The sequence below is a fragment of the Pristis pectinata genome, chromosome 5 (genome assembly GCF_009764475.1).
Source record: "Pristis pectinata isolate sPriPec2 chromosome 5, sPriPec2.1.pri, whole genome shotgun sequence".
Lineage (NCBI taxonomy): Eukaryota > Metazoa > Chordata > Chondrichthyes > Rhinopristiformes > Pristidae > Pristis > Pristis pectinata.
In genome coordinates, this window is record NC_067409.1 from 99,797,907 (window position 1) to 99,813,728 (window position 15,822).

General features: G+C 40.6%; 1 protein-coding gene across 2 annotated transcripts in view; it reads left to right on the plus strand.

The window, feature by feature from the left end:
- The window catches only part of nek11 (NIMA-related kinase 11), a 206,891-nt gene extending 196,448 nt beyond the window's left edge, over positions 1-10,443 (plus strand). For both annotated transcript variants that reach the window (XM_052016234.1, XM_052016235.1), the window contains exon 16: positions 9,610-10,443. In XM_052016234.1, the coding sequence (XP_051872194.1) occupies positions 9,610-9,814 (205 nt within the window). In that variant the 3' untranslated portion in view covers positions 9,815-10,443. The remainder of the gene's footprint in view (positions 1-9,609) is intronic.
- The last annotated feature ends 5,379 nt before the right edge of the window (positions 10,444-15,822 follow it).

A 15,822-nucleotide genomic window follows, 5' to 3' on the forward strand; every position in this document is an offset into this window, starting at 1 on the left:
TTCAAAATAAAACTTTTGCACCTGTCTGAAAGAATGGACAGGTCTTGATTTTATGTCTCATCCAAATGACTATACCTCCAACAATGCTGCAGTCCCTCAGTACTGCACTGGGGTCCTAGACTAAAATATACATAACTCTTTGGAGTAGCATTTGATCCCATAGCCTTCTGACAGTGAGAAAGGGCTATCAATAAACAGTGAAAGCACAAAGCTATTGCTTCTATGCTCTACAGTTGCAGTAAGGCTCTTGATGATCTTTTGTTTAAATTTAGTAACTCAATAGTCACTGGAAGGAAGCTTCAATTGCTGTGTATGTTTTAATGAGGCAAATTTCTACGCTCAATGTTTGGAGAGATGACTTATGTGGCAAGTATCTATAGCAATCACTAGACAATATTTTTTTCTTGACATTTCTAAAGTTAACACATTTCAGATGAGATGAGTCCTGATTAATTGCAGAATACAAATCAGGCTTTGGCAACCTTCTATTAAAATTAATTATGTAGCAAGTATGTTTTAAAGAAACATACACAAATGGTCAAAGTGCCAGATCTTCAAATATTTAAAATTGATCTTTATTGAAGAGACTACTGCATTCCTAGACAGGGACTCAAGAATTCAATTTTCCCAGTTTCCACTCCCCCATTCTTTATAGAAGACTCTGATTCATCCATCAAATTATCAAGACCACTGTCTGCATAAACAAATTACTGGTAATGTCAAAAATGTCCTAAAGCATTTTCCATTGTGTAATCAGTTAAAGAATGGACTCAGAGCACAGAAGATAACTTGAGAAGTGTACTTTAAGAATGATTGCAGGGAGATTAAAGGAAGGAATTCTAGAATAGGGGCTTGCTTAATTACAGACATCCTTAACTGGAGGAAATTGCATCTTACACAAGATGAGGTGTTAGATAAGAAGTTTGATGGCAGGAAACTTGCCTCTCTTGCCTCTTCAAAACCTACCTCTTTCTCCAACTGGGGTCTCAAGTATTGCACTGCCTATGGTCTACCTGCAGTACACCTCTTGGGTGCAGATGGTCAGTTCAGGTGGCCCTCTGCACCCAGATAAGGCAAGTGTGGGTGGGTGGCACCACAGGTGTCAAATCTCGGTAGTTGGCTTAATCTGGGGTAATCTGGCATGACATCCCCTTTTATTTATTAACATTCTTGAGAAGTACCTTTTGGATATATTTGCTGTGCTACAACTATTTCATTTCATCTTCAAGGTATCTCATTGTTTCCTTTTTTGCACCATATTTCTTCTCCATCATCCCAAGTATCTTGAATAGTCATGCGCATTCTTTGGGTAGATATGATATGAAACCCTTAGTGAATGTTGTTGGGTTGTAACAATGAAAGAGGGGGGATTGGGCATCCCAAGCAGACATGAGCAGTAAGATGAGAGCTGATCTCTGATTTAATTCCATATATCCACCTTTTCTCCAAAACCCTCAATATTTTGGTTATCAAGTCTATTGATATCAGATTTCAAATTAACAATTGACTGAGCATCAATTGCTGATACAAAAGAAAGTTCCAAACTCGCTACTTTTTCTGTGTGGAGATTGTCCTAATTTCACTCCAGAAAAGGTTTGGCTCTAATTTTTAAGACTGTGTCCCTTTATTCTAGATTCCCCAATAGAAAGAGTCTCTCTCAACCCACCCTACAAGTTCCTCTTAATATCTAATATACTCTGATGTGTGGAAAATTAAGCCCAGTTTAATTTGTCTTCAGACTCTTCATAAACCATTCTTTTAAGTATTAGTGACTTTAGAAAGAAATGTTTTTAGCTTCTTCTTTTGTTATATGTCCAGTTTTGATTAATGCTACAATCATTAAGTTTTAATTGTGCAGTCTTGTACATTGCTACAGTTACAGAGATATTCAAAGTCTTTACATGAAAAATTGAAGCAAGAATAGGCCATGTAAATCTTAAGCCTTCCCTGCTCTTCAATAAGATTATTGCTGATCCAGTATCTCAAATCCATTTTCCTGGCCGATTCCCAAATCCTTTGATTTACTCAGTGTCAGAAAATCAATCAGTTGCAGCCTTGAATATACTCAACAGCCAAGTACCCATAGGCTTCTGGGGTAGAGAAGAAATATAACGAAATTAGATGGGATTACGTGTACTGAGGAGGATGTAAAGAGGCTTTTGGGAGGTGGGGGGGGGGGTGCGGTGAAGGTATTGATAAGTTGAGTGAGTGGACAAGAGTATGACAGATGCTGTATATTGCAGAAAGATGTGAGGTCATCCAGTTCGGTGTGCATAAGGCAGCATAGTTTTTAAGTGAGAAGAGGTTGCATAGAATTGATGTCCTTTTATACAAGTCACTCAAAGCCAACATGGAGGTGTAACAAGCAACAGGGAATGCAACTGATATGTTGGCCTTTGTTACAAGAGGATTTGGGTACAGACATCTTACTGCAATTTACCACACCTGGAGTATTATGTACAATTTTGGTCTCCTTAATAAAACAAAGGATATAGTTGCTGTAGAAAAAGTGGAGTGAAGGTTCATTAGACAGGTTCTAGGGATAGTGAGTTTGCCACCCGAGGACAGATTGAGTGGACGAGGGCTGTACTCTCTGTTGTTAGAAGTATGAGAGGATATCCCAGTCAAACTTACTTCCTAAAACATTGTTGACTGGGTTGGATACAGGAAGAATGTTTCTTCTGACTGTGGAGATTAGAACTAGGGGGGTACAGTTTGAGCATAAGGGATAGGCCAAGAAGAAATTTCCTCAGAGTGCGAGAATCTTTGGAATTCTCTATCTCAGGGAGCTGTTGAGGTTTAGTCACGAAGTTAATTTGAAACAGAAATCAATAGGTTTATGGATATTAAGGGAAAACAAAGAATATTATGACAGTGCAGTAAAATGCCATTGAGGTACAAGATCAGCCATGGTCTTGATAAATGGTAGCAGGGATGAAGGGCCAAATGGCCTTCTCTTGCTCCTATTTCATAGGTTCTGATGCCAAGTCAAAAGGTTCTGAGTGAAGAACTTATTGCTTTATTTCACCCTTAAATGAACAACCTGTTATCCTAAGCCCATGGCCCTTAGTTTTAGAACACTGACCAGAAGTAACAACCTGTTCTACATGCTCTTTGTCAATTCCACACCCCGCGCCCCCCCCCCCCCCCCCCCCCAAGATGCTTCTATGTCTCAGTGAGATCACTTTTCATTCTTCCAAACTCTAACAAGTCATGAGACAACCCCCTTATCTCAGGAGTCAAGCTTGTGGATTGATACTGTCCCATAGCGAGCTGTGACACTTCTCTGTAGCTGTGACTCTGCATTCTGTTACTGTTTTACCTTGTGCTCCCTCAATGTACTGTGTAATGAATTGATCTGTATGAACGGTATGCAAGACACTTTTTTCACTGTACCTCAGTACATGACAATAATAATGAAATATTGGAATTGGTTTAAGTACAGAGACCAAACTTTAGTAACTATAATTGAATATTCTTTTGATAATATAAATCAAGTCAATGTGTAAAGTTACATTATGGATTAGATTTGACTTGCACTCACCCACTAGAAGGAGGAGCCTTTTGTTCTCTCAAGTGGTAATTGACTTGCTGTATCCCACTTCAAGCTAACATTCTATTGTTAACTTTTAGTTCTGTTTTTAGGACTGGATAAAAACTTCCAATCAAAATAAAGCTCCCCGAATCTGAGCTTGTGAGGAATTGCCCCATTGCATCATGCAGGTCATCTTCACAAGTCCAGATCTTTGGAGATTTCACTTCAACAGTTACCGTTTTGACATAAAAGTTGGAAGTGTTTGGCAGGTTGGGCAGCATCAGTGGGAGAGAAACAGTCAATACTTCGGGTCAAGGTCATCTTGTCAGAACTGGAAATATTAGAAAACAATTGTGTTAAGTTGCCAAGAGAGAAAGGGGTGGGGGGAACATTTCTGATGGGATACAGACCAAACATTTTCCCCCCTCTTTCTGCAGATGTGGCTGTACTTTTGTGTTTCATTTTCTCTTATCTTTTCCATCTGTTACTGTTGTTTTTATTTTAAAATAATTGTTACCTTGACAATTGATCTGCGTGCCATCACAGACATTCCCTCTGTCCTCCCCATGTTCTTCCTCCTCTCCACCTCAAAACATGCTTGTTTTCTTACTTTTCCATTTCTGATGAAAGATCTTTGACCCAAAATGTTTCATCAGTTTCTCTCCCCGCTGATATTTCTGTACCTGCTGAGTGCTTCCAGCTCCAATTACAAAAATTCTGGCCTCATGTGATTCTTGATCAGCAAGCACTTTGCAAATCCTCTGTGAAAATATTATGCTAGAGCCTCTTTACTACTCGTCTGCATTGTGGGGAACTACACAGCATTGCTTTCTGCAAAGATGCTCTGGAGAGAAGGTTACTGCTCAGTGCAAATGGAGCTTGTACAGTCTCCCCATGACTGCATGGGTTTCCCTGCCATATTCCAAAGACGTAGGGGTTAGGAAGTTGTGGGCATGCTATGTTGGCACCGGAAGCACGGCGACACTTGCAGGTTGCCCCCAGAACACTTTACACAAAAGATGCATTTCACTGTGTGTTTCACTGTGTATGTGACTAATAAAGATATCTTATCTTCATGATCTTACTTTGCCTAATTGCAGGAAGGAAGTGCTTGAATATAATTGTCAATTCATATTTTATTCTTGGAGCCTATATTCCCCAGTTGCACAATTGCATTTTAAAATCTTTGAATTTTTAACACCTTAGTCACAAAGTAATTTATAGTTTCTTAGCAAACCTACAAATTATCTATTAGCATATCATTGTGTGTGTTTGGAGAAAGAAAAAGCTCGAGTGGGAAATTGCTTGCAGCAAGGTAGCTGAAATAAAATCACAAAGAATGAAGACCAGCATTTATTGGCCTTCCCTAATTGTCTTTGAGAATTTGGTGATGAACCACCTTTTTGAATAACGTTAATCCTTCTGGAGGAGTTACTCCCACAGTTCTTGGAGTAAAACAAAGCTGCAGACACTGGGAACTCAAAACAAAAACAGAATTCTGGAAAGTGCTCAAGCAGGTCAGACAGTGTTGCTGATGAGAGAAACAGGGTTGATGTTTCGGGTCAAGGACTCTTCATCAGAAGTGAGAAGTGTCTTTTATGTTGCAGAGAAAACAGAGGCAATACGCATGATAGGGCACAGACCAAAGTTGTCAAGGTAGTAATCACTTTAAAAGAAACAACAGCTGAAACAAAAATGAGACAGGCAATTTAAAAGATAACACATTGAAAATACAGTCACATCTGTGGGAAAAAAAAAATGGGGATTTCCTGAAATCATTAAGACAAACATTAAGGCTAGAGGGCTGCAATATGCCGAGTCAGAAGATAAGGTGCTGTTCCTCCAGGTTTTGCCACGCTTTGTTGGAACAATAGATGGGTTTGAAGACAAGAGGTCAGAATGTCACTGGAAACTCAGGGAGACAAACCAAGTGTTCTGCAAAGTAGTCTCCAATGCAGAGGCCACATAGTGAGCACCAAATGCAATACATTAAACTGGAAGTGTGAATGAATTGTCATTTCACCTGGATGGGTTGTTTGGGTCACTGGGAAGGGGAGGAAGTAAAAGGTGCAGTTGTTGGATCTACTCCAGTTGCATAGAGAAGTGCTTTGAGAAGGGTTGGGGAGGTGTCTAAAAAGAGAAATGCAATAATGAAGAAAGAGTAGTTATGAAAATGAATTCATAGTACATTTGGGATGCAGTAACACATTATGGAGACAACCAGAAAACTGGATGTCTTGAATCTGTTCATGGGTAATAAGGCAGGTTTTATAAATGACATCAGGGTAAAGGATTCCTCAAGATGTAGTGATCGTAATATGATAAGATTTTGCATTCAGTTTGAGAGGGCGAAGCATTAGTGAGAAACAATTAACTTAAATAAAGGGAATTATATTGGAATGCGAATTGAGTGTTTATTAGTGGACAGGGCCAATAGATTAGCAGGAAAGATAGTCGGCAAACAGTGGCAGACATTTAAAGGGCTAACTCATGACACTCAGCAAAACTGTATCCCAGTAAGGAGGAAAGATTTCAAGTGAGGGATGAAGAATCATGGACGACCAAGGAAGTTAAGAAGCGCATTAATTTGAAAGAGGAAACAAAGGAGGTGAAAGTTAGCGGTGCACTGTGTTAAATTCAGGATCCAAAAGATGAAGAAAAAATATAGAGAAAACAATAAACTATAAAGGACAAACTATGTGTCTCAGAAAAGGTACACACAAGTGTAAAGGTAATAGGGAAGGAGAATGGGATGTTGACCATTATTTCAAGGGGTCATAGTATAAAAATATGGAAATCTTATTGTAACTACACAAGACAATCACCTGTAACTAGAGGCAGGAAGCAGTGAGAAGGGAATAAGAAACATTAAGGGTTTCTTAAAGATTTAAAAAGGAACAGAAGTGAATAATGTCTCCCCCTCCCCTAGAGAATGAGGCTGGAGAAGTAGACAATGAAAGGAAATTGGCAGAGAGGTGAAACAGATATTTTGGAGTCTTTATAGTAGAGGCAAATTTGAGCAGACCATTAATACTGAATGATTATACTGGTATTCTCTAACCAATATTAGGCAAACTAACAAGGCTAAAGGTTAATAAGTCCCTAGCCTGGATAGCTTGCATTTCAAGGTCCTGAAGGAAGTGGCTGAAAAGATAGTACATTAGTTATAATCTTCTGGAAATCCTTAAATTCTGGAGAAATGCCAGAGGATTGGAAAGCTGCCAGTGTGACAACTCTATTTAAAAAGGAAGGGAGACAAAATAAGTGGGCAACAATAGACGAATTAGCCTAAGGTCTATTGATGGAAAAATGTTAGAACTACAAAGGAAGTACTGGCAGTACATTTGGAAAATCATAATCTGAAAGAGAGTCAGCATGTGTCTGACAAATTCATTAGAGCATTTTTTCCTCAGCAAATTTCAATCAGGGTGAATAGAGGAGAAATAAGGAGGTTATTATATTTGGACATCCAGAATGTGTTCATCTGGGTGTTTCAGAAAAGGTAGCACACCTGTGTAAAAGGTAATAGGGAAGGATAATGGGATGTTGACCATTATTTCAAGGGGTCTTAGTATAAAATTATGGAAGTCCTATTGCAACTGCACAAGATAATAGCCTGTTGTATTGGTATGAATAGAGGCAGGAAGCATTGAATAGGGAATAAGGGGGTCATTTTGAGGGAGGCAACCTGTGACCAGAAGGATACCACAGAGATCAATGCTAGGACTGCAGCTGTTTATAATACATGTTAATGACTTGGAGGGAGGAAGCTAGAGTTCTGGGTAATACAAAAAATGGACAGAAAGGCTGGTTGTGAGGAGGATGCACACAGATGAGAGGGATATTGATAGGTTAGGTGAGTGGGCAAACAGTTGGCAAATGGAGTATAATATGGGAAAATGTGAAGTTGTTCATTTTGGAAGGAAGAACAAATGTATTGCTTAAATGGAAAGAAATTGCAATATGCTGTAGCACAAGAGGATTGGAGGCTGTTATGCATGAAACAGAAAGCTAGCACATAAGTGTAAAAGTAATAGGGTAGGATAATGGGATGTTGACCATTATTTCAAGGGGTCATAGTATAAAAATATGGAGGTCTTATTGCAACTACACAAGGCACAAGTGAGACCACATTTAAAGTACAGTAAACAATTTTTGGTTCCCCTGAAGGGAAGATATGGAAAGAGAAGGTTTACTACGATGATCCCAGCGTGGAAGGATTGTCCCAAGAAGAAAGGTTAAACAGGTTGGGACTCTACTATTGGAGGTTAGAAGCATGAGAGGTGATCTCATTGAAATATACAAAATTCTTAGGGTGATAGATTGGGTACTTGCCGAGAGGATAGTTCCTCTCATGGTAGAACCCAGAACCCAATGATATATCTCCCAACATGGGGGCAACCATTTAAGATGAATTTCTCCTCTTCTTTGGAATTCCTTTCTACAAAGAGGTGTGAGGGCAGAGTCCTTGGGTATATTTAAGGCTGAGGTAGATAGACTTTAATCAAGAAAGGGAATCAAGGATTTTGGGAAAAGGGGAGGAAAGGTCAGCCATGATCCTATTGAGCTGCAGAACAGGCTTGAGGAGCTGAATGGCCTTTCCTGTTCTTCCTCAATCCTTCAAAAGGTGGGGGTGGGGAGAAACTGGATAAGCACATGGGAGAGATGGGAATAAGATATACAAGTTAGTGTTAGATGAGGAAGGATGGGGAAAAAATTCATATCCAGCACAAGTACATTGGACTGAATGGCCTGTTACAATATATTAAATGCAGTTATTCATTTTGGACTGCACTAGTATCTTGTACTTGTGTATGTAACAACAGTGATCATTAGATGAATAAATCAAATAGTTAGACAAGTAGAACTTATTCTGGGTGGTTTGATGTTGCAGCTCATTCAAATGCCAATTTGGATCCAGTATATAGTACATTTAACTGAATTCAAACTGGATTTTGTTTGAAGTCAATGCATCACCATCTGGATGATTAAAATTTGTTCTACATTTTCTCTAATTCCCATCTGTTAAAGTATTCCTAATTAATCCAAATTAAATTCCAAAATAGATTCAGGTGTTAAGAAACCAACCAAAGATCAGTGCTGGGCCTTTGTTGTTTATGGTATATATTAACAACTTTGGAATGTAGGAGGTATGATTAGTAAGCTTGCAGATGACACAGAAATTGCTGGTTTTGTGGTTAGTGAGGAAGGTTGTCTAAGGCTACAGCAGGCTGTAGATCAGATGAAAAGTCGGCAGGTGGAATAATGTGAGGTGATCAATTCTGGGAATTCAAATAAGGTGTAGGACATATACAGTGAATGATAGAGTGCCAAGGAATGCTGATGAACAGAGACACCTTGGGGTACAAATCCATTGTTCTCTGAAAATAGCCACACAGGTACATAAGGCGGTGAAGGTGGTATAAGGCATGCTTGCCTTCATAGATCGAGGCACAGAATATAAAAGTTGGGATGTTAAATTGCAAGTTAACAAAACATGGTTAAGCCACACTTGGAGTCGTGTGTGCTGTTCTAGTTGGCCCACTATGGGATGGATGTTATTGTGCCAGAGACGGTGTGAAGGAGATTCACCAGGACATTCCCTGGATTGAAGAGACACAGATAGGTAGAAAGTCAGAATCTTTTTCCCATGTTAGGCATATCAAAAACGAGAGGGCATGGGTTTAAAGGTGAGAGGAAGGAGTTTCAAAGAGGATCTGAGGGTGAAGTCCCACCACACACAGAGTGGTTGATATCTGGAATGCACAGGCAGAAGGAGTGGTGGAATCAAATACAATGTTCAAGAGGCATTTAGAAGGCACTTGAACAGGCAAGGCAATAGAAGGATACAGACCTAATGTGGGTAAATGGGATTAATGTCAATGGGCAAAACAAATGGGCATGAACTCGGTTGGCTGAAGATTCTGTGCCATACGACTCTATGATATTATTACATTTATAAAGTAAAGTTCTTTTCCCCTAGAGATTTACAGCAGTCCATATGATATTAATGCTACAAACACTTATCCAAGGTGCAATATATTCATGTGTTTTTATATGTATTTGCATCTTAGGGCAGCCATTCAAAAACTGGAAGCAGATGTGTTCCAGAGAATTTATGACTATCTGAAGAAGGCACGGAGAGAAGACACCAAGGACACAGAAGTCATGGAGAACCTGGAAAGGTTGGGTGCCAAACCAAGCAACTGCTTTGAAGTTGATCAGCTTCTGTACTTCGAGGAGCAACTACAGGCATCTTCAGCAGTAACTCAGCACTAATGATTCTGGCCAATGATTAATGCAGTCGGGGATCTCCTCCTCAACACCGGCTATTAGGGAACATCAGTTCATGCTGTAATAGAAGTGAAAAACACTGAATGGTCGCAAGTCAGACAGCATCCGTGAGAGAAAGACAGAGTTAAGGTTTTCAGGACTGATGAAAGTTATTAGATCCAAAACATTAACTGTTTCTCTCTTCATAGGTGTTGCCTGATCTGCAGAGTTTTTACAGCATTTTCTATTTTGGATTTCCGGCATTCACAGTAATCAATTCACTTAATACTCTGGTGCCCCAGTAACAGAAGCAAAGTAATTTATATGCAACTTAATCCCAACTTGAATGGACCAGGTTGTTTTATAATGAGAAACTTTACTGAAAAGATTCCTGACTGAACTTTTAAAATTTATGCATATTTTGAGGAAATTACAAAAAGCAGTTAGTTAAAGGATTGCTTTTCTGCACTTCAGAAGTGAACAAAGACAAACGTTGCTATTTATCAGCAGACAAATGAGGGTAGTTTCTCCAGAATTTATAGTATGTAACTTTCAGTGATTTTTCAGTGCCCTTACAATTAGTGTTATTTTGGATAAATAAAACAAAAACTTCAATTTATTACTCTTTAATTATGTTTTGGAGCTCTGTATAATTTTAAGTGAAGATAATTGTGTATTCGACAATGAAGATGTTAAAAACAAATCCTTGCCAGAATTTTTCCCATCATTGGGTCTGACATCATTACCTTAAATATCTGATCCCTACACCATTAGTGTACAGGGGCAACAAGCACAGAAAGCACAACACCAACTCAGCAATGTTTCTAAGACAGCCCCTCTCCTGCCCCTCTACCTTGTGGCAATGGCAGCAGACATATGGGAACACCAACATCTTCAGATTTTCCTGGAAGCCACACACTATCCAACATGGACACATATCACGGTTACCTCATGCTTGGCTTGGTCAAATTGCAGGATGTCACACCCAAGTGGGCCAGTATCTTTCCTGTAAAGACTGTAGCAATTCAAGAGTTGGCTGATCACCACCTTGTCAGGGGGCAGTTAGAGGCGGGCAAGAAGTGCTCACTTTGCTTGAGATTCTCATTGGAAATTAGCCAACAAGGCTCCCAAATAAACACAACAGGCCTTGAATGGAAGCTTTGTACTTTTAAATGTTGCAGTGAACAGGATTCATTCACTCTACCTGAGGAATTAAGTAACAGTACAGTGAAAAAAGTTAAAGTGTTATGTTTGTGACTTCCTTATATCTTTTTCAAAGATTTTTTTTTTGTTTTGACTTAGCTGTTGTTGTACTCATCTCTCAGTCAGATCACTGTGGGTTCAAGTCCCATAGGCACAAGGTAGAAGGGGAAAGAATCCCTTCCTCAATATTTATCTAAAACTTCACACTAAAGCATGAAGAATGTGAACACATGTTCCTCAAAAAGCTGACAAAATTTAGTTCCATCCATATATACTCCAGGAACATCAGCACAAAAATCTACATTGAACTGAAGAAGTGCAGCACTACTGAAGTTTGGATCTTGGATGAAATACTAAAACATTGGCATGAAAGATCCAAAACTCTGTTTTGAAGAGGGGAGAACCCATCCCCAGTATCCTGGCCAACATTTATTCCTTAATAAACAAAACTAAAACTGATCATCTGGTCATTAACACATTGAAGAAGTTTGCTGCATGCAAATCAGCTGCTGTACTTAGATTCATAGAGTTATACAGCACAGAAGCAGACCCTTCGGTCCAACTCATTGATGCTAACCAAGATGCCACAGGAGATGGACGAGGACTTAAGTGAATACATCTCATCTGTATTTACTGTGGAGAAGGACATGGAAGTTGGTGAGTTCAGGGAAGAGAACAGTGATGTGGCCAAGCTCCTTGACTGTCCACAACACCACCAATTTTGGTGCCAATTACAAACTTACTGATTATGACACCTACGTTCTTATCCAAATCATTAATATATAAAAAAACAAGGGACCCAGTACTGATTCTCACTGCATACCACTGGTCACAGGCCTCCAATGTGGATAAACAACCCACCACTACCACCCTCTACCTCCTACCACTGCCAATTTTGTCTCCAATTTGATAACTCACACTGGATCCCATGTGATCTAAACTTCCAGACCAACCTACCACACAGGACCTTGTCAAAGGCCTTGCTGAAGTCCATGCAGACAATGTCCACTGCCCTGCTGTCATCAATCCTCTTGGTCACCTCCTCAAAAAAAAACCTCAATCAAATTTGTGAGACATGAACAAAGCTATGCAGACTGTTCCTAATCAGTCCACGCCATGCCAAATGTAAATAAATCCTGTCCTTCAGAATCCCTTCCACTAACTTTCCCCACTATTAATGTTAGGCTCACTGGCCTGTCCTTACAGCCTTTCGTAAATAAAGGCACAACGTTAACAGGCACAGTAGTGTAGCGGTTAGTGTAACGCTATTACAGTGACCCGGGTTCAATTCCGGCCGCTGTCTGTAAGGAGCTTGTACGTTCTCCGTGTCTGTGTGGGTTTCCTCCGGGTGCTCCAGTTTCCTCCCACATTCCAAAGACATACGGGTTAGGAAGTTGTGGGCATGCTATGTTGACGCCGGAAGCATGGCGACGCTTGCGGGCTGTCCCCAGAACACAATATGCAAAAGGTGCATTTCACTGTGTGTTTCAATGTACATGTGACCAATAAAGATATCTTATCACCCATATCTTATCCTCCGGTACCTCACTCATGGCTAAGCAATATACAAAAATCTCTGATAGGGCCCCAGCAATCTTCTTCCTTGCTTCCCACAACATCCTAAGATATACCTGGTCAGGCCCCAGGGATTTATCCAACTTTATGTACTTCAAGACTGCCAACACCTCCTCCTTCATAACGTCGATATGCTTCAGGATATCACTGTTCTCTTCCCTGAACTCATCAACTTCCATGTCCTCCTCCACAGTAAATACAGATGAGATGGATTCATTTAACTCCTCATCCATCTCCTGTGGCTACACACATATTACCACGTTGATACTGAAGGGGACCTACACTCTCCCTAGTTATCCTTTTGCTCTTCGTATAGAATCTTCTTAGATTCTCTTTTATCGTATCTGCCAGGGATACCTCACATCCCCTTTTTGCCCTCCTACTTCCCTTCTTAAGTGCATATTATATCACAGATTTTATTTTTATCAGAGCTTCACTGTCTGCACTGCACCTTGGGGTGTTCTGTAAAGAAATAGGAATGCAAGGCCCTTTTTTCTTTTCTATTGGTGTTGGCCTGATGCATGTTTCTACCAGAAATCCAGGTGGAATAAAGCCAAATGAAAAAGAAATTGAACATCTGGGTCAGCCTGAGGATGGTTTATTTATTGTTGAGCTGTATAACCTTCATCTTTGAGATTACGGAACATGGAAGGGCAACTACCTTTATACTTAAGGCTGGTGGAGCTAATGTAATGTAAAATTGCCGAACTGGAAAGAGAGGAATGCTTCACAGCAATGAGCTGATTGGAATTGTACATTTTGATTTCCTTTCCACCTCAACTCTCCAGGAACCAGAGTAGAGAACACGTTTGACCTTTGACACACATTACACCACTGGGAACAATTACCGCATATGCTGCTTTTAGATTTCAGGTTTCTGTGATGGATGGTAATATGCCATGTCAAAGCAGCTGCAATATATCTGACAGGAATATTCTTCAGGTTCACTTTAATTTCTTTCCACTCCAACCTCTGTTTTGTACAGTATTCCAAATGTCCTGTCAATCAATCCACTCAATGGTCACCCAAGGTGTCAAGTGGAGAAATGAGGTAACTCCTGCAGTAGGTTTTAACGAATAGGTTACTATGATGTGGCCCTGGTGTGGGATTCATCGCTACCATCGGTAATCTGACCTCTTCCATTTGTGGAGAAGGTAGCCACATCGCCCATGGCCTGTGTGGATTCTTTTCAGGACTCCCCACTAACTTCACACAAGGCTAAAGCCAAAGACTTCAATATTTGTTTCCCCACACATCTCACGCTTCTTCCATCTGGATAATGGGTTTATGCCGGAGGGACAGGTATTCTCAGAAAGGTTGGCATGGTTTTGGTAAGTGTGGCAAATAGCAGATGGTACAATGTAGGCCAGCACCTATAGATAGACAACAGAAGATGCAGTTTCTCTGGCTCTTCACTCTACTTTGGACCACCTGGACAATAGGAACACATACGTCAGGCTGCTGTTCATTAACTGCAGGCTTAGCATTCAACCCAATCGTCCTATCCAAACTCACCATCAAGCTCCAAGACCTGAGCCTCTGTACCTCCCTCTGTGACTGGATACTCGACTTCCTCATTGGTAGACCTCAGTCAGTGGGGACCTGTAACAACATCTCCTCCTTGCTGATCATCAACACAGGTGCACCTCAAGGCTGTGTGCTTAGACCCCTGCTCTACTCCCCATACACACATGACTGTGTGGCTAAGCACAGGTCCAAAGCCATCTTCAAATTCGCTGACAACACCACTGTTGTTGGACGAATTACAGGTGGCGATGAGTCAGCTTACTGGAGCAAGATAGGATGCCTGGTTGAGTGGTGACACAACAACAACAACAACAACTTGCTCAGTCAGCAAAACTAAAGAGCTGATTGTTGACTACAGGAAGGGGAAGGAGGGCGAACATGCACCAGTCTACACTGGGGGCAAATTGGCAGTGAACTTCAAATTCCTGGGTGTTAACATATCGGATGACCTGTCCTGGGCCAAGCACATAGATGCAGTCATAAGGAAAGCACTCCAGAGTCTCTACTTTCTTGGGAGGTTAAGGAGGTTAAGCTTGTCACTGAATACTCTAAAACTTCTATAGATGTACTGTTGAAAGTATCCTGACTGGTTTCATCATGGTCTGGTATGGCAATTTGAATGCTCACGAATGCAAGAAGCTGCAAAGAATAGTGGATTCTACCCAATACATCACTGGCACATCCCTCCCCACCACTAGTATCTACAGGAGGCGCTGCCTCAAGAAGGCAACATCCAAAGATCTCCACCATGCGGGCTATGTGATCTTCTCGCAGCTACCATCGGGCAGGAGGTACAGAAGCCTGAAGTCCCACACCACCAGGTTCAGGAACAGCTACTTCCCTTCAACCATTCAGTTCTTGAAGCAACTGGCACAACCCTCATCACTACAGTTTAGTAACACTATGACCACATTGATCACTTTGCACTAAAACCAATTGTGTTTTTTTCTTCTAATTATGTTCTTTCTCGTAAGAATTGTGTTTAATTTATGCTTGTTCTTGCAAATACTGCTTACATGATGCTATGTGCGTGTGATGCTGCTGCAAGCAAGTTTTTCACTACACCTGTACTTGTGCACATGACAATAAACCAGACTTTGATAGCTACTCAGTTGGAGTGGACTTCAGGATCCCTGTCACCACTGGAATGGCAGTGGTCAGCTGTATGGCTATATTCATTGTGTGGTGGCTGCAGCACCAGGACAGAGAGAAGTTCAGCAGCAGAATATATGAGGCTGGTGTCACAAGATGGAATGAACTGCTAAGGCTGAATGCAAACTTGAAGAACAGTGTGACAGATTGGACATCACAGCCTTCTGGATATAACTCCCATGTCCAACAATTTCAGATGTTTTATTCTTAACATCTCTGCCAACCATCTACAGACATTACAGCATTGGATCAGAAATGGTCCCCAGAGAAAGTCCAGACTATTGTAGTTTGCCTCTACAAACAATTTTATCAGCTGTGGCCAAATCCCTTTTAGTGAAGTGCTTCAGAATTATTGTTAATGGATCTCATTGGTTCCCATGCAACATCAGTGCCCAGAATATTTACAGCGTAGGCTGCTTATGTTTCCAGCCCTGTTCCTGCAATTATTAAGTTATTTCTCCTGTAGCGCCACACCAATTGTAGAAACTCAGCCACAATTGCTGATGCTAAATGCATAATATAGTGGTGGTTTTTATTATACACCTTTTCTGAATTTT